Here is a 22,730-nt window from a genome sequence, read left to right as displayed (position 1 = left end):
TTATTAAAAATTATTATTAAAATTATTATGACAATTATTATCAAAAATGAGATTCTTATTAAAAAATACATAAATATTAAATAAAAACACCTGCAAAAGTGTAAAAAACATTTGGTCATGTAAAAAAAAAAATTATGCTATGGAAAGACCTTTCACAAACCCATTTCCGGTCACAGAATGTCGCAGGTAGCAAAGTGGGACGTTACACCAGTTAACAGGTAGTTTTGTCACATCTCTTTGCCGATCCCTCCACCGTTTCCGTCCTCGTGCGTCATTACGTCACTCTCCATCCCACGGACACAAATCGCAGCCATTTTACTCCGCAAATAAACTTCAGCCCCAAAGCCGGACGGGGGGAAAAACTACCCGCTCGACAGATTTACCGGACATCGGTGGATTTCGCGATGTGAGGACCGGCTCTAATGGACTCTCGTTTCGAACCGTCGCAATTCGGTAAGATAACCGGGCGGATGCCGCGCCGCCTTGTTTTTAGCATAGCGTGTCTCGGCTAGCTCGAGCTAAGTAAAGAAGAGGGGCTGAGACGAGAGAAGCCGACTCGTTCGGGTCAACGTGGACTCGTGCGTGACAGAGCAGCAGCAGGTGCCGGTTTTTTTTTTTTTCGATTTAAGCGATTGCAAATGTAATGTAAAACAGTCGCCTTGTTTGGCTCACCAGTGTGTGCGTTAGCCTGCCCTGTCCCACACCCACCGGCTAGCTTCATCTTCTTATCAAAAATGCAGTTTATTTTATGTAGAGAAATTTATAAAATGGACATAAATGTTGTTTTTCTGAATTAAAGTTATCAAAATAGTTGTAGTGTTAATGATAACATTGATTTATCAATTCCTGTTGAGTGTGGAAAGTGCGGCTGCGAATTAACAGGTTGTGTTTGTTGAGTCATGCAGACAGGATAATGTTTTGTTATAGAAAAGTGTAAAAAAATGCTATTCAATTAAAAAACATATTGTATTATTTGGAGTAGTAAGTATCTGGTGAAAACTTATTTGATTTGGCATTTAATACTTAATTTCTTGGAAATTCTTCATCCATAAGAGGTGGTTTTTAAAAACCATTATACATTTCATAAGGAGATCTGTTTATATTTTAAATCGCTGAAACACATGACAAACAAAAATGCAATGAAACTGTCCATTTTCATTGAAGATCACATGTTATACGACAATCCCTAATATTGTGAACTACAGTTCTAAAGTTATTTATTTTATTTTTTTCTTTGTATCTTGTGCTTTTTTCTTTTATGCCTTTCTATTGTATGAATGTGTAATCTTTGAAGTACAAAAAAGAAGTGTTATAAAATGGCATTAAGGGAAATAAAGTTAGTACATTTTGCTTCTTATAATCGAACGCATGTTTGCTCGTTTATTGTTTTGTAAGAAGGCAAAGCCAACAAAGGCGGGAAGGAAGGAAATGATGGTGGGACAGCAGAACAGACTTATGGGTAACGGCCATGATGTCATACCTGCTTTATCTCAAATTGTACTTTACATTCTATTTGTTGAGGTGTCTTTCTATAAAAGTCTCAAACTAAAACCACACCTTTTTATCCCCCCCCTGTTTGTTTTTCATTGCTAGCTTTACAGAATAAGGATTATGCTTCAATAAAGGTTTTTAGTTTTTATCAAATCCTTTGAATTGTTTATCAGCTTTTTGTCCAAAGCGGCAGACTCATCTGCTGCTGTCACGGGAGTGTGGGGGAAAATCTAAAACGGTTTCCCTCCTTTCTGGATTTTCTTCATTGAGTCAACAAAAAGAGCAGCAGAAAGTCCTAAAGAGTCTTCGGGCTTTAAATCATGAACCCAAACTGTTTTAAAGTTGGCTAAGTGAAGAACAGCCATTGTAATAGCAATGATTTTTAAATTCAATTCTTTTAACAGAGGCAAACTTTTAAAATACATTTTTTTTAGTTCATCCATCGATCCATCTTCCTCCGCTTATCCGGGTTGCTGCAGTCTAAGCAAAGATGCCCAGACTTCTCTCGCTCCGGCCACTCCCTCCAGCTCCTCTGGGGGGACGCAGAGAGACATATTCTCTCTCCAGCGTTTCCTGGGTCTTCCCGGGGGCCTCCCCCCATTGGGACATGCCCGGAACACCTCCCCAGGGAGGCGTCCAGGAGGCATCCGGACTAGATGTCTGAGCCACTTCAACTGGCTCCTCTGGATGTGGAGGAGAAGCGGTTCTACTCCGAGCTTCTCCTCCCATCTCTAAGGGACCCCCAGCCCCCCAACGGAGGACGCTCATTTCAGCCGGTTGTATTCAGGACCTCGTCCTTTCAGTAATGACCCGTAGCTCATGACCATAGTTGAGTGTTGGAACAAAGATCGACCTGTAAAGTGAGATTTGCTTCCTGGCTCAGCTCTCTCTTCACCACAGCGGACCGGTACAGCGACCGCATAACTACGAACGCCGCTCCGATCCGCTTGTCAATCCAACGCTCTGGTCTTCCCTCACTCGTGAACAAGACCCCCAGATATTTAAAGTCCTCCACCTGGGGCAGGGACACTCCACCCACAGAGAGATGGAAAACTACCTTTCTCTGGTCAAGAACCATGAATTCAGATTTAGCGGTGCTGACGCCCAAATGCACGCTGGAGGTCAAAATATTGAACAATATTTTACGTGTAATGCTTTCAATTCATAAATCACATTTATTAATATTAGAGAATATTAGCAGTACAATATGCCGCTGGGGTTAGGGTTAGGGTTTAACCTGTTTAACCTGCTTTGCTTCCACAACGATGTTCTTTAGAAATTCAAAGGACATTCAGTGATGTCAGCTGTTGTGAGAGCGTGGAGTTGATGGTGGGAAACTTCAGGATTTGAGCTGGTTCCTTTACTTTCACGTCTGTGTGTGTGTCACGGTTCAGCGTAGATGATTAATGGAGATTTGGAGATGACCCCTGCTCGGTCCCTGACTCAGTGGCGTTTACATATCAAAACACAGCCAGGGGCTAAACGCAGCCGCCCTCTAACATGTCGAAACTTCTCATAACACCAGAAAAGGCATCAGAGAAAGACCTGCGTAAACTAATGTAACTAGAAAGAACATCAGCTTTGTTGTAGCAGAGCAATTATCCATCCTGAGTGTTGGTAACATAATTACCCAGCTCATTCCTAATAGTTCTCTCTTTGTAAACTGAGCTCATGCGAGGAGGGGACCTGAAAGCTGTTGTTCATTCGGTTTGTGTAAATTCTCCACCGTCTCTCCGGGTTCTCCTCTCTGAATGTTAATTTGCAGACCTTGATGCAGCTTTGAATGTCAGCCTGTTGTCTCCAGGCGCCCGGAGTTGTGCTTCATCATTGTTTCACGATGAGTGGAGAATGGGTGTCGGCGTCTGGCTCCGTCTCCTTGAGTTCTGCTTTGTGCATATCAATGTTCTTATCAGTGTTTGAAAGAGGCTTTATTTAAATGTCTTGACTAAAAAAGTTATGCCTTTTTTTTCTCCTCTTTTGAGACTATCTTTTATTCCTGTCTCTTAATATTTCCGACAATATTTTAGATAATTGTATTTTTTTTAAATGAAGCCGTTTGATGTACGGCTCACTGAAGATTAGTTACATGTGGGATCCGTATGGAGGTTTTTGAGTTGTCCTGGTCTGTGGAGGGTCATAGAGAGGAGTGGGGGGGGGGGGGGGGGGGGTCTTGCAGTTCCCTTGAGGCTCGTGGAATGGAAATTGCACTAAGGATTTTACTGTTGATGCTGTTGTACGGCATCCTTATGCCTCACTGTAATGATCGTTACTGAGGTGCGTTGACTGGCTCCTTACTGACCGTGCGTGGAGCGCTGGAGCACGGGGGGGGGGGGGGCGCGCACATGACATGTAAGTGGCCGTAGGACGTCCACACAAACTACATTTTCACATTCTACTACTGACGCACTATTTGCACAGTGTGCAGGGTTCGGGGGGGGGGGTTAAATCTGAACGACATGCCGGCGTCTCACCTATATCCCCCGTACATGTTGTTTACATGTTCACTTCGACCTGTCGCCTGCTGCATGCCTGTAGAAAAGTGTGCATGAACATTTTGTCTCTATGGGCTTGCAAGTGGTCTACGACCTTTAAATTGTGGGCAGGCTACCTAGGTTAGCCCATTTTTCACTCTAACCCACCGTAAGGACAGTTGGGTGGTACTACGGCAAAAAGCAAACCATGGCTCCAAATACTTCTACCTCTTTCTGCTTAAGATTAATTTATGCAACACTGCCGACTTTAAGATTTCTATTTGTACGACAAAACAAACAAATTTTAGTTGGGTGCTTTTTGCTTTGAACTTTATTGAGCTTTGGCTCAGATTAGGGCTGCACGATATGAGGAAAACTTGCGATATTCGATATTTAAGATTAATATTGCGATAACGGTATAATTTGCGGTATATAAACAAATAACAAAATAAACAAAAACATCATTCCCATTTAATTGCAACAGTTTAAAAATTATACTCCAAATGACCCTCGTTGACATAGGAGACAAACATCTAACATAATAGGCCTCCATCCGATTGGTCAACAAGGTGAAGGCGTCCATCCGATTGGTCAACAAGGTGAAGGCGTCCATCCGATTGGTCAACAAGGTGAAGGCGTCCATCCGATTGGTCAAATGAATAAAGGGATTTATTTGATTCGTTAAATGCTTCAAGCTGCCATAAGGTTGTATTAACACATTTTAGGTTTACGATTTATTGCGATTTTCACTGTCTTTTGCGATATGCATATTGCAGAGCTGGATATTGCGATAATGATAAATTTGCGGTATATTGTGCAGGCCTAGCTCAGATCAAACCAGCAGACTCACGTCCATCTAAAAACCACAATCCTGACTGTTGCAAGTGAATCCTGATGTGCTTCCCTATTGTGTTTCTCTTTCGTTGTGTCCTTAAATGCAACATCAGTGTGTAAAGAGAAGAGGTGAACCAAAGATGGAACAAAAACAGCGTTTTGTGCCGTGAATGTCTTGACAACACAATGATCTAACCAAAATGTGCAGCATGAAAGCAAAACCAACCAAACTTTGAAGTTATTGATGGTTCTCAGTTACGGTTTTTCTTATTGTGACCTCCTGATAATCGGTTAATGATCTTTTTTCACAACGACAGAAAAATTATTTTGAACAATCCAGTTTTCTTGGATCCAGAGGTGCCTCCATGTTTTTTCTGGTTTTAGGGATCTCATTTTTAGTGAAATAATCGGGTGGTGTGTGTTTTTTCTTCTTCTGTGCTAATGAAACCTCAGAATCTGTTAGCAGTTATTGAAAAGCTTGATTTTTCTGCGATTGCATGCTTTTAGGAGATGAAGCCTGCAGAATTTCACAGTTACAGTTTTGATTGTTATCCATAGGAGCCATGAAATGCAGCCGTTATGTTCCTGCAGGCTTATCACAGAAACCGCTGAGGTTGAACCTTGGCCCGCACGGCTCCGTGTTTTAGTGGTGCGTTTATCATTAATGGAACAGGAAGTGGTGATAGCAGCTGGTTAGGAGGAGGCGCTTTCGCTTGTAAGAGTCACATTTAGCCTGGAGGATCGGGCTGCAGACCAGATGAAGTCTGAGGACCCACGCTGATCTAAAAAAGGCAGGAAAACAAAAGTACTGGAGTGCAGAGAAGCTTCTGCTGCAGACCCTGTAAGGGGAGCTTAATGCTGTGGTTTTGGTTGGACCGGGGACCAGAGGGATGCTGGGTCTGCAGCAAAAAAAAAGTGATTTACTTACATGTTGCCTCAGTTGGAAACCACCACAGTGACGTCTGTCCTCAGATGATGAAGTCTGTCTGAACAGAGTGAACATTCATGCACAAACTGGCGTTGTTTCCCCTCGAGCAGCGGTTGGAGGCATTATTTACTTTAATGACTAACGCAGCCTATTTAATGATTAATTTAGGCTCAGACTGACTTCTTCCAGATGGCAGAGGTAAAATGCCACCTTTAGCATTTTGCCAGCTGGGTGAAACCGTCGTGCCAACAGGAGGAGGACTATTATTCCATGTTTTTGCCCTTTCTGAGTCCACAAAATGTCACTGAGTGATGCTTTCCTTCTGTGAAAGAGCGGATCAGTCGCAGAAAGCCCTCATAAATGTCTCTGTTTCGACAGGTTGAAAGGGAGACGTAACACAAAGAGAAGGTGATCCAGCTTCTCTTGCTTGCCCTCCCCAACCCCCTCGTCTCCCGAGAAAGGATGGAGGCCCAGGCTTCCCAGGGGCAGCTGGAAGCAGAGGGGGATTGTGGGATGCTGAATCTACTGGTGCCCAGTCCTCAGAGCGAGGCGGTGACCCAGGACATGGAGGAGCTGTCCCTGCAGCCCACGCTGCCCCCGCTCAGCGAGCGCAAGAACGGTGAGAAAATGCTGCTGCAGGGCGACCACGGCTTCTCAGAAACAACGCTGTCGGTTTCCTGTCGTTCTGCTGGGCAGTTATCAACACGCGCTGTTGTGAGAATCACAAATTTAAAGTATATGTTTAGTCTTTTTTTAAATTTAACGAATTTCATTAGTTTTCAGTTAATTTTACAGTTTTTCATGGTCATCTTCCGCCTTATTGTCCTAAAAAAAAAGCTGTTTTTTTACTGCATTGGAGCCCAGAATAATATGCTTTTGGGATTTCTGACAACTTGATTAATCCCTCTGACTGTTTTAGATGAGAGTAGTGACACAAAAAAACCCCCACAAAATAACATTTTGAAACCTATAAATGAAAAAAATCCAAGTGTGATATGGAAATGTCCTTGCCAGGAACATGAATGTTGAAGTTAGTACCATCTTTGTGGGCTAAGATGTCCAGTTTTTGTTTAAAGGTTTTGTTCAGTTCTGAGGGTGTTACGCGGTGGCTTTTTTTTTTTTTTTTTAGGGCTGCTGTCCTGTTCTGTTTATCAGGCAAATGTTTGCGTTCCTCTTTGCATTGGTTTGATCTCATTTTTCCACACCAGGGTTTAGAGTTACATTAAAGCTAGGCGGCGTTGCTAGTGTGTAAAGAATCTCTCAAAGGCCGTGTCACACAGCCACTACGTACGTTTTGTGCAAATTGGAAAAAGTGAGAAAAGTCGTGGTCTTTTTGTGAAATTTACACAGATGTATCATGAATGAACCACGGTAAAACCGCGCAAATAACACGTAAATCAACGTAGAACATGAACCATGCATGATTATTGCTGTTTATATGCAGTTCAGTAGTGATTCATGCGTCAATTACGTTCTATGTGCGCCGTACAAGCGATGTAAAAGTTATACATCGGCGGTATTTGCGGGAAAAGTCTGTTAGACACACAGTTATATAAGAATCACGTAATAATTGCAAATGAACTACGTAAAATACGTGTAAAATTCCGTATTGACACAATACAAAACATCGACAACAAATGATCAACTCAATAAACATGTATGGATTACGTGTATCACGCATGTATCACAAAAGACCGAAATTTCATGCGTGGAAAATAAGCAAAATGTACATAGTGGATGTGTGACACAACTTAAAGGTGACTGTTGCTCGCAGCAAGATGGCCGACTTTACAAGGAAAATGTTACAAAGAAAATGTGCAGTAAATGTCGCAGCTTTTGTCTTATTTTATTTTTGGTTTGCCGTCTCGTTCAGTCAATCGAGAAATTTTTGGGAAAATCCGAAAATTGTGTTGGTTCATCTGAAGGTACTGTTTCACGCTCTCTACACGCTTTTCTCACCACAGTCTACGTTGTCTCTGGATTCAGCTACAGATCATTGCCCATATCTGGAAGAACCTGCAGCCAATTCATTTATAACCATAAAAACAAAAGGACCATCGCCTAGCGTCTCATTGAGCGGTGGTGGTCTCTGTCAAGGTGATATAGGGGATAATGCCGGATGGCGTTTTTTGTGGCGGAACCGTCCGACTCAAAGCTGGGGACGGGTGCTTCCGCAATGTCCATTCATTTCTGATACTGGACACCTTGTACAATGGTCAAAAGTTAAATCAGTTATCATTATTTTAATTTAATATTTTTCACCAAAGGGGGGAGTTTGTGATTTGTGATATGATGCGTTGTCGTGGTAACGGCTACAGAACCTGCACCTCACTGTCCCGTAGCTGATGAATGAACCGGCGGAGGAAGCAGGAATATATGCTAAAGGTCATGTTAATTGAACAAAAGCATCCTTTCAGAGGTAGAGTTCACCTCTTACTACTTGTTTTGTGTCCAGCATTCAGGCTACACGACCAGAACTTCTTTGTTAGGTGTTCATCTTTTAATTGACAACTTGCAGTCAATCGGACCATGTGGTTTCATAGGCCGATGATACGGTTCCTGAGAATTCTGTGGTTTTATTTTCCATCCATACATCTTAACATCATCCATGCAAATATATTTATCCACAGACTAATTTTAGCTTAAAGTTCAAACTGGTCTGGCTCCTGTATAAAGTTGTCATCTGTTCTTTTCATTGTGCTCGTCAGACTGCGCATTTGCTTGTTTGTGTTGTTCGAGTGACTATATGGAACAGACGGACTGTGATGGATGATTCACCGCTGCTTTGCCAGCTTCTAATCATGGCTTTCGATGGCTTAGAGAGATCAGCAAAGTATGTCTTTCGCTAATCGGAACTGTGTCATTCTGTCAACAAACGAGGAGTTTCATCTGAAGGCTTCCAGACCGAGTCCAGGCTGTTGCTTTGGTCGTTGTAATGCGCCGCTGTGAGCGAGAGGACAGAGGTTTAGCCGTGGAAAGTTCCTATGGAATGTCAACAGTAGTAGGACCCACTCATCACCTCACACTTTCCACCGTCTGAGCTTTTCTAGCCCCTCCACTCATTGTGGTTAAAGCCATGCAGGTGTTGATCTTTCTGTCATCATGACAGCTCCTAGTCTAATGCTTGGGATTTAATAACTTGTAAATGAAACTTAAATATTATTGCTATTCATTTTCCCAAACTAAAATCCAAGATTAATTACCCTTATTTGTGATTTGAAAAGATGTTTTATTTGTAATTTGTAGCTTTCTTTTTAGATTTTTACAATGTCAAAAATCTCAAATCAACTTTTATATTTCAAAACATTTTTATTACATAACAAGCTTTTTTACTTTCTTGCATTATTGAACTCATTTCAAAGGTTTGTATTTAAAACTTAAAGACATAAAAGATCTTTGACATGTTTTAAGAAAATAGCAGGTTCTTTTACTTTGAAAAACATGATGGTTTCTGTGGTGGGATTTGCCGTCATTCTGGTTCTTGTCCCCTCCAATCATCTGTCAGGAACCTTAATGAAACCTCAGTTTTTCACCACTTTTTCCACACGGTCTTCAATGCTGAACTGCTGTGGGGGAATGGCCCCATGTGCACGTCCACCGCCCTTCTGATTGCTCTGAATGGCGGACATTTTGCTTGAGTGCTTACGGTGCAGACACTTAGACAGACGGTTGTCACAACACTGTGGCAGGAGTCCTTTGTGATCATCCTAACCAATTGGTTAGCATGTCTACATCCGCAAGAGTTACCAGCAGAAATGTTCATGTCAGTTGATCACTGGACAATGAAATGTGGAGGCTTACTCCTCTGCAAAAGTCCCAACTTGGTTGGGACAAACGGATTTGGCTTCAGATTTATATCCGATGTTATTTCCCAAAAAGACAAAGTCATGAGCATAAAGGAAGACAGAATCTGAGGCTCAGTGACCTTTGCTTTGCTTTTAGTTGAATCCATGAAGACGTGGTGTCTACAAAGCTGGAGCGGCCATGTTGACTTACTGAACTAAAAACCAAAGAGTTCCATGATCCACTTCATGATTATGGGCCAGAAAATCAGACGGATTTCCAAATAGCCGCTCCATCCTCAGTGTTGTTCATGAAAAGTCTCCCAGCACCGTCATTAAGCAGAACTGATGCACACGGTCTCATTTATTTACAACCACAATTAGATAAGGACCGGCTATACGACCCTTTGAAAAATAAATTCTTGTAGGGACATAAATACTATCGTGCAGTAATTGCATGTCTAGTTGGACACATGTCTAGTTATTTTTCTTGTAGCATTACTTTTTTTTTCACTTCAGAGTTGGACTTCAAGATTTCCACAGAAATGTCTCTTTTACTACTAATGTGCAGAAAAGAGTTTCTTCTTTGCTTTTTTTCTGGTTTGTGGCTCCTTTATCTTCCATCTTTTTTTTTTTTTTTTTTTTGTAGTTCTTTACTTTTTGCTGCATTTATGAAAGAAAAGTTCACTGAGGGGTTCTGTAGGTGCTGAAACTTAGCTTTAAGTTTCCCCCAAGTTTCTTCTCGGCTTTTTTGATCACACTGCGACATTTTAGTGAAAAAATTTATAAACCAAGTTTTTTTTGGTCCCAAATTTCCTTTGATTCCTGAAACTTTTGTAAATATTTTAAAGTTTTCTTTAGATGCCACCAAACAGCTATGTTGTCTTACTTAAGTTAATGATAGAAAAGCAGGTTCTGTCTGGTGTTGCTGCTGTGATTCTTTGTGAAGACGTTTGTGCCGCTCTACTAGATTGTGGAATCCACTTCTTATGGGGTTGAGGAGGTCAAAACATGTTTGTCAGGCAGCGGCTGCGTTTCCCGGAGAAATTCTCAGCAAGGCAGCTAACTGGAAGTTGAATCATCTCAAACGCTGCAAGTCTTCAAACCACTGACGGCTTCTCTTTCCTTTCAAAGCTGCCAAAGGGTGCTGACTTAGGGTTTTTTTCAATGGTTGATCATTGTTCAGATCATGAGTAAGGGACAAAAGACCTGTGAAGTTCTTCAAACCAGCCGTTTCCTGTTTGAGGACTGGAGTCTGAGCTTCGTCTTCCTGTCCTGATCACTGTTATGTTGCTTTTAAAGTGATGCTAATCTGTGTTGAACTGCAGCTAACCATTAGTTTTGTCACGTGACTATCTACCGTATTTTTTGGACTATAAGTCGCTCTTGATAATAAGTCGCAACAGCCATAAAAGCACAACAAAGAAGAAATAAGCATAAATAAGTCGCACTTTGGGGGGAAATCGTAGGTTAGTATGAATGTACTTTAGATGTGAGACAGACTGCTCACATGCAGACGTGGAGCCAAACATATACTCACACGCCGCAGTGAGTGACTGGTAGCGGGTTTTACGTTTTTACAATCCCTGCGCGATTCACCTGCTGCCGGTCCCCACAACCCCTCCCCCCAACCCTCTGCTTTCTTCTTCACACCTCCCGTCCCCGCAACTGAAAGAGCGCGCAGTATTAGGCACGGCAATTCACAGGTTTCCAGCTGGTACAAACTCTGAGAAAAATTAGATAATAATAAACTGATATGCGTTGCAGATTTTTCTCCCCAAGCACCGATACTACTGCGCGCCTCTGGCATCGCATCGCGCACGAGAAGGACTGGTCTAATGAAAAAAAAAAATTAAAAGTATAATAAAAGATTTGTCTGCGAGCCACATGTGACCATCAAAAGAGCCATATATGGCTCGCGAGCCATAGGTTCCCGACCCCTGCTCTAGGAGCTGCGTCTGATTGGCGGCGCTATCAGCGGTACTTTCAGTCTCCCAGTTTGATGATTTGCTGTCCCACATCAGACCAAGGAGGGAAAGTAAAAACGGGAGTAATAATATCTTGATGCAAAGAAGAAAAATATAAAGCTCACAAGGAAGAACAATCAAATAAATAGAAACCAGTTATTCATGGGAAAATAAGGAATATATGAGAAAATATGGATTTTAAAAAAAAATCACATATAAGTCGCACCCCTGACCAAACAATGTAAAAACCATAACTTGTGCTCTAAAAAATATGGTAGTCATTATTTTTGATTAGTCATCATCATTTCTGTTTACATCAAATGTTTAAATCACAGTTTGTATTCCACATTCCATGTTTTACAGTTTAGATAAATATTTTTTTCATTTTTGTTGTTCTAGTGTAGATTATTGGTGTTTTCTTATAGCTTGACTGCAGGATTCAAGCAAAAACAAAACCCTATTTTTTTACATTTTTATGTGAAACATCCTACATGTTTAAAGGTAATTGGATTAAACAAAGTATTAGTAGTTTATTAACACGTATTCCCAGTATTCATTAAACTTTTTTCTTTTGTACAGTTTGTTTATGTTAAACTTGTCTCATGTTAGCTAAAGGTTTTGGTCTGAGTGACTTTTTTTGTCTTTCATTTCTCTGTTTTCTTTTTTTTTCTCCTGTAAAGTTTGAAGATGGAAGAAAAGAACCGGACTTGTGAGTCCAGAAACCGTTTTTAGCTTCATTGTTTTCATTTGTCTGAACATTTCTGCTTTCCCCCCCCCCCCCCCCCCTCTACATTTCTCTTGCGGGGGTGGCGGCTGTATCTTTGGAAGGAGTTGTGCGCTAAATTTAGCAGATCTGCAGCAACATCTGGTGCTTTAGGAAAATGTTGATCTTGCCGTGAGGCAGAGTTACGGCTGGACCGGTTCACTGCAACAATGTGAGGGCCTCTGTTGCCATGGTGACGCTGCACGGTACCATCAGCTCCAGAAGTTGTTCGTTCGTAAAGATTCAATTTGTAGTTATCTGATATCATTCTAGGTTCTAGGGTCTTGTTCTGGACAAAACCTCTTTTTTCTTACAGAGCTTCAGTTTAGAGTTCTTTACGTTCCCACGGGGGTGGGCAGGATTGCTTTGGTGGTGTCATCTTGGTTCTCTTCCTCCTTTTACTTCCTGTTTTTAAATATCATAGAGTACATCATCTTTCCACTTTTCTCTGGCTGACGTTCTCCTTTCTGCTAAAGTCGAACATTTGGTTCATTTGTTTTTTTTTTTGCTTCCAGTGCTGCAGTTGAGACTTCAGCATCGGCGGACCCGCGAGCAGCTGGTGGATCAGGGCATCATGCCGCGTGAGTAAACAGAGTTTTTAGCCTGGGCGGGTTCAAGATGCAACAGCGGGCCTGAATCACGCCGATGGAAAGATAACGAAATCTGTGTTTGTGCCGTAGCCCTCAAGAGCCCGGCAGCTTTCCACGGGCAGATTCGCAGCCTGGAGAGAGCCAGGGTAAGAGGAGGATTTTGGGCAAAAAGAGCCGATCCAAGGCTCTACACAGATCTGAAGTCTGTTTCCTTGGTTTTCAGACCGAGAACTTCCTGAAGCACAAGATCCGCAGTCGTCCAGAGAGAGCAGAGCTGGTCAGGATGCACATCCTGCAAGGTGCAGATAACTAACCGGCCGCCGCACAATGCAGACGCTTTCTGCATCCTGTGGACCTTTGGGCCTCGGCAGAATCACTCCCACAACCCCACTTAATAAGTCACTGTTGGCTCAGCTGATGATACTAATGATGGTTTATGTTCCTGAATATACTTCCTGAATTGATATGATTCAAATTTAAAAACTACAGTTATAATCGAAGCAAAAGCTGAACAATATAAACTAAAAGACAATTATTTTAACCCTGAAAATTATTTAAAAAGGAGCACAAAGTTATGGATTTTATATGTGTTAGTGTGGATCTTTTTTTTAATCTCTCAGTAACTTTTATTTTGCCGCCTGCAGAGACGGGTGCAGAGCCCTCGCTTCAGGCCACGCAGATGAGGCTGAAGAGGGCGAGACTGGCCGACGACCTGAACGAGAAGATCGCCCAGAGGCCGGGCCCCATGGAGCTGGTGGAGAAGAACATCCTGCCCGTGGATTCCAGCGTCAAACAGGCCATCATAGGTGAGGCGGGGACTCTGCGCCCCCTGGTCAGCCGTCGAGAGGGACAAAGCTGACTCTGTGCTTCTCTGTAGTGGGTCAGGTGAATTATCCCAAGGTTCTGGATGAGGACAGCAACGACCCCTTGTCACCGGAGCAGCCGGCCAGCCAGGAGTCTCAGGGCTCCGCCCCCTCACCGGGGGAGAGCAAAATGCCAGAAACGCCATCTCCTGGACCGGCTTCCTTACCCAGCGCCATGCTGCAGGTCAGAGAGACGGCAAACACTATTGAATCATTTTACAGATTCTGTTTACATGCACACAGAAACCAGTCCTTTCCTGATTTATTTAGTGGAACAGAACATTACAATGACAAATGTTTAAAACTTCCTGTTACCTTCAAAACATCCACGTTTGTTTTTTTCTAATCGTAGCATTAGCTTTGCTAATCTGGGAATTGATGTGTTTACTAAATGGAAAGAACTTTGCTGCTTTTACCTGTGTTTTTACTCTGTGAGGAGGAAACTGCAGGATTTGAACCCTCGTCCGTCACACAGCAGCTCTTAGTCTCTGAAGGAAAAAAAAAATAAAGACAGGACAAACGACGATAGATTCCAGGGAATTTTTGCTTTTTAGTGATCAACAAACTGCCCCTATGCCTCAGATTAAACCCAGGATATTGGACATCCCATAATTCCAGAATCGGATTTTGCATCTTTGAGTGTTTCTGAGAACTGGAGAAAGGGTTTACTTCCATCTCCAACCAAATGAAGGCGCCATTTTTTTTTCATGTTGGAGCCAGACGCCATCGGTAAGCCATGATCGGTTTGGTCTGAGCCCACGTTTCTACGGCAACCACTGTTGCCGATCAGGAGTGAGCTTTTTAACAGGCCACACCCCTACCGCTCGAAAGCGGGCTCATTGAAACGTTTTGAAAATTGGACGTGGTGGCCAGCAGGCTCCACCCACTTTTAATTGAGGCCTCTGATTGGGCAGATTATTGCTTGAATGACTTGAAACCGAGTGACAGTGGGAGGGAGGAGTCACTCAGTCCAGTTCTCATGTACAGTCAATGTTTCACTTATGAACGACGCTCCTCCTCAGGCTTTTCCCACACCGGACTTCCCAAAAGCGGTTTCCTCCTTTGAAGCTGCCAGCCGCCCCGCCGCCCCTCCCGCCCAGCCGGCCACTCCAGCTGCCCCCCCAAAACCCGCCCCGACTCTGGTCAAAGTAAGCCTCCAAACCTTTGCTCCACACCCGTTGGTTGCTGGACGGAAGTCAAGAACTTCCTGTGTGTCCTCCCACAGCAGAGCCAGCAGAAGGCGCCATCAGAGAAGAGTCGCAGCAAGAAGAACAAGGAGAGGTCAAAGGTGAAGCGGCTCAAGTATCACCAGTACGTTCCTCCTGACCAGAAGCAGGAGGCCAGCGAGGCTCCCATGGACTCCTCCTACGCCCGCCTGCTGCAGCAGCAGCAGCTCTTCCTGCAGCTGCAGATCCTCAGCCAGCAGACGCAGCAGCACTACAACTACCAGACCATCCTGCCCGCCCCGCTCAAGTACGGCCTCACTGCTTTCTGCCTTCACCCCTCCTCTTCCTCTGGCTTCTTTTCTCCAACAACCGCTCCCGTGTGTCTGCAGGACGGTGGCCGAGCAGGCCAGCAGTCCCGGCACTCTGCCGACCTCCATCGTGGTGTCTCTGCCAGCGGCGCCGCCTCCTCCACCCCCACCTCTGCCCTCCGCGTCGGCACGACCAAACAGCCGCAAGCCGGGAGTTCTTCCGGCCAATCTGGAGGAGATGAAGGTCTTTGGAAATCCTCCTTTCCTAAAGTTCTTATTCTCTTCTCTTTAGAACCAGAAGCACTCTGCAGATTCCATACTAAGCTTTCTGCACTAAATCTCCTCCTCCAGGTTCTCATTTGACAGTTTGGGTTTTAAAATCGGAACGTTATGAGATCCGATCACGTAGGATGTTGAACCCCGATCAGGATAAAACTGCTTTCAGCCAGACGGCTAGCTAAACTTTGTCCCATAAGAAGACAAGTCCTCTTTGAATTTGCTTTGATGTACAGTCTTGTGATTCTAGAGCACAAAACGGGAGTTTTAGTATTTCACTTTATGAGATGCTAAAGCTAGCGGTAGCTCACAAAGCACCTGCTGCATTGCTGTGCAAACATTTTTACATTTGGTTGAAATTCATTCATTCATTCATTCATAAGTTTTGTCAAAGGAAGTGAAAGCAGGGAGAAAAATTAGGAGTGAAAAACATCAGAGATTTCGCTCACAGCTCTACTTCAAAAACATTTCATCAGAAAAAATAGAGTATTTTTACTTTTACTGAGAATAAAATAGACGGCTGCCAAGGGACCGTCTGCAAAGTGCAAGCGCCACGAAAAAGTGATTTAAAAAAAATCCTTTTTCAAAAACCAACAAAAACTAAACTTAATAAGATTTTTTAATAGAGAAATGAATCACATCTGATGAAAAATGTTCAAATGTTCAGCCAAACATAACAGTTTTTTTTTTCTTTTAGTTGATCATCTATTGTTGAAGCTACCTCACAGAAACGCTCTGTTTAAACCAGATAAGGATAAATTAGGGGAAATCTGGATTTGTTTGTTAAATTTGTTGATTTTTTTTTTATGTTTTACAATAGGATCGAGTGTCCGCAGACTCTCAAGCGGTTCTGAATCGGTGGTACCGGTTGTTCTGACCCGACCGTCTTTGTCTTCTCAGGTGGCCGAGTTGAAGCTGGAGCTGAAACTGCGCGGCCTGCCGGTGTCCGGAACAAAGATGGATCTCATAGAAAGACTGAAGCCGTTCCAGGACACCTTCTGCGTCCCGGCTTCCTCCGCCGCCGCCGCTGCTCCGCCCACCTCCACCCTCTCCTCCGTCCCCATGGAGGTCACCGCGACCGCAGGCCCCGCCATCGTCTTCCAAGCGCAGCCGCTGGCTCCGGAGAGCATGAGCTCCACGTCACCGGTGTCGCCCGCTCCCACCGACCCCTCTGTGGGGGTGTCTGAGGCAGGATCTGAAAGCAAAAGGGGGTTGCAGCCCCTGCTGCCCCCCGCCGGCCACGGGGAGAAGGACAGACGGCTCCACGAGAAAGAGAGGCAGATCGAGGAGCTGATGAGGAAGCTGGAGCAGGAGCAGCGGCTGGTGGAGGAGCTGAAGATGCAGCTAGAGGTGGAGAAGAGGGGTCAGGTCGTCTGCGCCACTGAGCCCCCCTCCTTGTCCCCTACGCTCATTTCAGCGCCCCCCAGCGCCGGCGCTGCTGTCCACAACTCTGTAAAAATGGAAGGTTCCCTCCGGGCCAACTGTTCGCCCAACGCTGCCCCCATCCCCAGCTCGGTCCTCGGCTCTCAGCCCCTGACGGGCCCCCTGGCGGCCCCCCTGGCGGCCCCCCTGGCGGCCCCCCTGGCCTCAGTAGTGAAGCTGGAGGACGTGACGGTTTCTTCCAGCAACCTGCAGCTCCCCGCCCAAACGCAGCTCGTCAGCCACGTCCAGCCCGGCATGAACACGAGCGGCCAGCGCCGCTCCCCCTCCCAGACAAGTCCCCAGCCCGCCATGCCCAACCTGCAGCAGTTCTTCATCAGCCACCATGGGGGGGTCTCCCAGGTCCTGGGCCAGCCTCAGACTCTGCTGACCACCGCGGGCCAGGCCGGAACCCAGATCCTGCTGCCGGTGACGCTGCCCAGCAACGCCGCTGCCATCCAGCTGCCAAACGCCAGCCTGCAGGTACCCAGCAGGAATGACCTGGGGGGGTCAGAGGGCTGTTATCTGACGGTCCTGTAAACGAATCGTCCTTTCTCTCAGCCCGTCCTGCAGGCCGCAGTCTCCAACCCGGGCCTGGTCCAGGCTTCAGTCCCTCAGCTGCAGCCCACCAAGGTGGAGATGGCGTCCGGCCAGCCGTCTCTGCTGCAGGTCCGTCCCGTCAGCGTTCGGTTTCCCCTGCCGCTCTGGACTCTGCCGCTCTGAAGTCTTCCTCTTGTGTTCCCAGACTCTGACCGTGTGCGGGTCCCCGGCCCGATCCGAGCTGAGCCCGCAGTGTTTCCTCCGGAGCTCCCCAGACGACAGAGTCTCTCCACAGGCCTCCCCCAACCACCTGCTGACCAACGGGCCCCTCGCCAAGGTACCAGCCCAGAGCTGTTACCGTAGCAACCATCTCACCCTTCAGAGACTCACTTCTTTTTTTTCCCCTCTCAGCCTTCATCCCCTCAGCCCGCCTTCCTCCTCCAGCCCTCCGCCCTGGCTGCTCCTCCAAAGACTCGGGAGCCTCCGCGCTACGAGGAGGCCATCAAACAGAGCCGCAACAACCTGCACATCAACAACGTCTCCCAGGTGAGAATCGGCGTCTAAAACGCACGTCGCTGCACCTCCTTTTATTCGCTCAACGAGAGTTTGCCGTTTTATAAACCTCTGATTTTCTTAAACGACAGGTTTTCACTACTGACAATTTTGTTTGTTTATTGCTCTTTGAACAGTGAATGAAAAATGTAAAGTCCCTCCCCGATCATCTTTTGATCTATTTTCCCCTTATTATGCTGTTTGTAGTGGATGCATCTGAGCAGGGAGCTTGTGACACGCCCATTGTAGTTCCTACGTCACACATACGATCTTTTTTTAACGATAGATGTCCTCCATCATCAGGAAAATAAGACATGAACGTGTTAAAAACGTGATTTTCATCAAAATGGGTCTTTATTAAGATGAAACAGACTCAAAAATATGTGACAGCATCAACATTTAAAATATATTTACACAAATAAAAACAGAGTCTTCTGGAGCTCCAAGTTTCACCAAAAAAATGATCAACAGCCACATCTGGTGGCCAACTTAAGTCACTGCAGTAAATGTGTGACTTCATGTTGAGTAAATCCTATTTTTATATTTAAATAAAATACATTTGATATTTAAAACACTGAAATATAGCTGTTTTTATATGATCAATACCTAAACGTCTGCATGTTAACACATATTCCATTATAAACATGAAAAGTAATAAAACATGTTTGTTTAAAACACAAACTTTTTTTTTTTTTTTTTTTAAATAAAGACTAAATTATCATCACAGTTTTCTTTAAAAGAGCAACATATATACAGGAATACTAAGAAGAAAAAAATGATAATGGGCAATAATACCCAAAATAATATTTTGTTTAAAATGAGTTGATGGGTCATGTGACTCACAGGGGGGCGGGGCAATCCTCGTTTTCCGGTCTTGCTTGCGGCAGATATTGGTGGGGGATTTTTTTAAAAGCCCTGAAATATCTGCGATGCGTCTTCGCAGGTTTCCATGGCTACCAGCCAACACATGGACGACCTGTTTGACATCCTGATAGAGAGCGGAGGTAACTGATGTTTGTTGGTTTCATCGGGTTTGGATTTCTTTTTTTTTGTATTAAAATTCTTCTGCCCCTCCCTTGCAGAAATCATTCCCTTCATGCAACAGGAGCATCCGGCGCCTCTCAACAAGACTCATCCCGCCGTCACCGCCAGCGTGACCACCCTCCCCGTCAACACCGTCCTGTCGAGGCCCCCTCCACAGATCCAGATGGCCCCCCCTCCGACTCTGAGCTCCGTCAACCCCAGCCTGCCCCCTCTCTCCTCTTTAGCCACGGACAATCAGCTGGAGGCCTTCCTGGCCGGCACGCCGCCGGCGTCGGACCCGCGCACTCAGGGCCTGATGGAGGAGCTGCAGGCGCAGCTGATGGAGCAGCAGCCGTACTCGCCCATGGACACGTCCGACCTGTCCTTCTGCGGCGACTCCTCGCCCCCATCCTCGTTCAACATGGGTCTGTCCGACCCGGCCCTCGACAACATGGAGTGGCTGGACCTCACCATGCCGCCCGGACCCGGCGGGTCGCTCACGCCGCTCGGGATCCCCGCGGACTTCTTAGACTCGCACGACCTGCACTGGGACTGACAAATGATGTGGGCGCCATGACTCGTCGTCATCACAACTTCACTGTTTATCAACGAAGCCAAGGAGGCGGAGCCTAAAGCAGACTGGCTTTGTAAATACATTTGGCTGCAGAACTTGTCAGAACAGAAGACGGTCGGTTCCCCTGATCTCCGCGGCGCCTTGCTGCTCTCCACCTAGAGGTCCCTCCCATCCGGTCAGCGCTCAGCCTCCGTGCACGCCGTTCCGGTGGACTCCACGCCATCCTCTCCGTTAAGGTTTGGTTTGAGGGAGCGCGCAGGCTGCTGCATCCGTGGAAGAGCTATGCACTAAAGAGGCGCCGGAGCCTCAGAACAACAAGCAAATGTGAGCACTGCGTTACCATGGCGATGGTTTCCATCACTGGTGTTCTGGAGAACCCGCAGTTGTCCAAGTAAGTCTCCTATTTGAATGTATTTGAACAAAACAACAATCAGACTTTTGCTAGAAACTTTGGCAGCTGTCTTTTTCTTTTTCTTTCTGTGGATCAGATAAGTGATCTAAGCCAGAGGAAGTCTATCCAAAAGTAAAGATGTGAGCTTTATCCCTGCACTTTTTCCTCGGAACATGGACAAAGAATTCCCGACCGTTGGGAGGAGCTAGCATGTCGTCGTGTGCGTAGTCCGTCTCCCGTCTGTTGCATGTTACACGCGTCTCCCTGCATGATGGCGTTCGTGTCTACGATCAGAAAAAAGCCAGAATCCGATCATTTCCCGCTGTGGAGCTCGTGACGTTTCCGAAGACTGTTTTTCTCGTGTTGCACAGAACCGACTTTTTTAGGCGGCTTTGCTTGGGCGGGTTTCTTTTTTTTTTTTTTTTTTTTTTTTAAGTCCACTTCCTGTTCCGTTCTCTCAAAGGTTTTTTTCTCTAAACACCCACTCCAATGAAAATGCTGTTTTCAACACATTTGACTCACATTTAAGCCAAATGAAGCATTTCTGAGTATTTCTTTATTGAAATTATTGTGAATCAGGAGCAGAAAAAAAAAAACAATTGTAGTTGTGATGTAGAAAATCCGCTGGGCGGGGCCACACACTTGTCCTGCTCCATTCTGATGCTACGTTCAGCCCATGCTGTTCACACTGGACCAGCAGGGAGGGGCTTCTTCTTCTTCTTGTACTATTTGCTAGCACATGTCCACCTCCTACAGTTGGAAGAGGTCAAAGGTCAAAGCGGTGCATGTTAGGTTGAAGGTGTGAGGGGACTGTAAGTTGCAGGAGAGGCTGTAAACAGATGGATTATGGGAAGGGGCGGGCTTACTCTGTGATTGTCCCGCCCACAACTCGGAGGTGAATTTTTGATCGACTCCTGCTGCTCTACAGCAGTGTTTTTCAACCTTTTCTGAGCCACGACACACTTTAACCTTAAAAAAAATCCCGCGGCACACCAGGATCCAAAAATTAAAAAAAAAAAAAAACGGAGAAACTCAGTATGTATTGATCTACAGCCCCTCCACAATCTCACATGCATTTTTGAGATAATTGTTGCAGAAAAAGCTGGAAACTGCAGTTGTTTTTTTTCTAAAAGATGCAATAAAAGTTAAGTTAGAAGATTTAAAAACAGTTTGTGTGTTCGTTGGTTTCAAGACGTTTAACAACAGATCTCCTTGTGCGCTGTCACTCTCACAACCCAATGCATCATGGGAGATGTAGTGCATAAAACGGCCGGCGGAGATCGCGTCTCTGAGCTTCATGGTTTTGTTCACTTGTTCCACGGTCTGATACCGGATTCTGTGGAAAGCTGCACCGTTAAAGACGAGATTTAGCTGGTATTTCTGTTAGACCTGAGCGACTTTACGAGCTAAATCGGGACAAGGAAGTGAAGACTTTAACCACTTCTGATTGGTCAGACTGATGACATGTGATTAAGTTCCCTAAGAATGATTGGTGGAGACAGTTAAAGGGCCGGGACTTTTCTAAAATACAGCCGAAGGTGCAGCTGAATCGCGGTACGTCATTCTTATCAAAATGTCTTTAATAAAATAAAATAAAGGCAAAGAAAAAGTATTTTACGATCTTTTATATTCCTAACTACTCAGTGTTAGAGAGCTGAAATCCCGGAGATGGGAAATGTTTTTATATCAGTTAATGAGGGCAATTTCCCACGGCACACTTGGCCATCTCCCACGGCACACTAGTGTGCCGTGGCACACTGGTTGAAAAACACTGCTCTACAGAAACTATGTCCTAAAAACCAAAAGTTTATGTTTAATTTTGGCTAAAAACTGCAAAATTGTAATTAAAAGTCGACGGGGGACGCTTTGAAAATAAATCACAAGATGATGGGAGTGGGACTTTAAGGGTTTAAACTTTGGGATTAATGGAATTAAACGGTTGGACTTCCACTAGAGGGCGATAAAGCTCTCCGTCACTTTGAGCAAAACCCGGACTGTAAAGAAAACCCGCCGTTTTCCTGGCGTTCTTCTCGTCTCAGCTCCGCTCTGTCTGATGGCGAGACGCCAAACGCTGCTCAGCAGCCGTCGGAGACGACCTCCGCGCGCCTTTTCGTTTCCACGTTGCTGTTTTTTAATTTTATTCAGGAGACGATTGGCTTACTCTGACATTCAAACACTTCCTCCTGCCTTCGTGAGGATCTTGTTTTTGTATTTATTCCGATCGGCAGTGACCTTTCTCTCGTTTTTCCGCCGTTTTGCTGCCTGGATGGACGAGTTCAGCTGGAAGAGCAATAATAACTGCTGTCTTCTGATGTACTGTACGTCAAATCCTGCCTTGATTTTTCTCCGTGTGTGAACTTTTAGGGCGTTTCATATCATTGGAGAGGGCTCACACCTTCAGCTTCATGCTTTAGTTTATTTATTTTTTTGGTCTTTTGTGTAGAAATAAAATAAAATCTGCACATGTTGCCTGTCCTGTGAAAGGTTTCCCCTCTTTTCACTCAAATCAAAGCTTTTAATCTGAAGGCGTTTTTGAACAAAAACATCTAAACCCATTTGTGTCCTCCTCCCACGCCATGCCTCCTGTGTCTGATGCCATATGTTTTGCACATTCTGTACATATTTCTATAGATGTAAGGCATATTTTTATACATGTGTAACATCCACGGGCTCTCTATTTTGTAAATACAAAAAAATAGACGTGTGTGTGTGTGTATATAAGTCCTGCTTTTTGTGTCAATAAAGGTTGGTGTACTGTGAGGTTTTATTTTCTTAATTTAAACTCTATTTTA

General features: G+C 44.8%; 1 protein-coding gene across 2 annotated transcripts; it reads left to right on the top strand.

Annotated features, from left to right (window-relative positions):
• The first annotated feature begins 273 nt into the window (after nucleotides 1-273).
• Nucleotides 274-22,698, top strand: mrtfba (myocardin related transcription factor Ba). Of its 2 annotated transcripts, XM_078937109.1 has the most exons (17): nucleotides 342-453; nucleotides 6,103-6,343; nucleotides 12,154-12,182; nucleotides 12,752-12,817; nucleotides 12,917-12,972; nucleotides 13,050-13,125; nucleotides 13,471-13,632; nucleotides 13,704-13,873; nucleotides 14,712-14,837; nucleotides 14,915-15,162; nucleotides 15,245-15,407; nucleotides 16,340-17,341; nucleotides 17,420-17,527; nucleotides 17,604-17,735; nucleotides 17,810-17,944; nucleotides 18,894-18,954; nucleotides 19,033-22,698. In XM_078937109.1, the coding sequence occupies exons 3-17, from the start codon at nucleotides 12,161-12,163 to the stop codon at nucleotides 19,527-19,529; spliced, it is 3,024 nt and encodes a 1,007-aa protein (XP_078793235.1). In that variant the 5' UTR covers nucleotides 342-453; nucleotides 6,103-6,343; nucleotides 12,154-12,160; the 3' UTR covers nucleotides 19,530-22,698. The 2 variants fall into 2 exon arrangements, with proteins under 2 accessions (XP_023805369.1, XP_078793235.1); XM_023949601.2 differs by lacking the exon at nucleotides 12,154-12,182 and having other exon boundaries at nucleotides 274-453.
• Nucleotides 22,699-22,730: the final 32 nt, after the last annotated feature.

This window comes from Oryzias latipes, chromosome 19, assembly GCF_053564925.1.
Source record: "Oryzias latipes strain Hd-rR chromosome 19, Olatipes_Hd-rR_3.1".
Taxonomy (NCBI): Eukaryota; Metazoa; Chordata; class Actinopteri; order Beloniformes; family Adrianichthyidae; genus Oryzias; species Oryzias latipes.
The sequence above is the reverse complement of the archived record's forward strand: the minus strand, read 5'-3'. Positions and strand labels throughout refer to the sequence as shown.

What these genes read in the sequence shown, in the direction of transcription:
- mrtfba (XM_023949601.2), top strand. Translation starts at nt 6,187, where the DNA reads ATGGAGGCCCAGGCTTCCCAGGGGCAGCTGGAAGCAGAGGGGGATTGT. An exon ending in GCTCAGCGAGCGCAAGAACG is followed by an intron (nt 6,344 to 12,751) that starts GTGAGAAAATGC and finishes TTTTGCTTCCAG; the next exon opens with TGCTGCAGTTGAGACTTCAG. An exon ending in GGATCAGGGCATCATGCCGC is followed by an intron (nt 12,818 to 12,916) that starts GTGAGTAAACAG and finishes TTTGTGCCGTAG; the next exon opens with CCCTCAAGAGCCCGGCAGCT.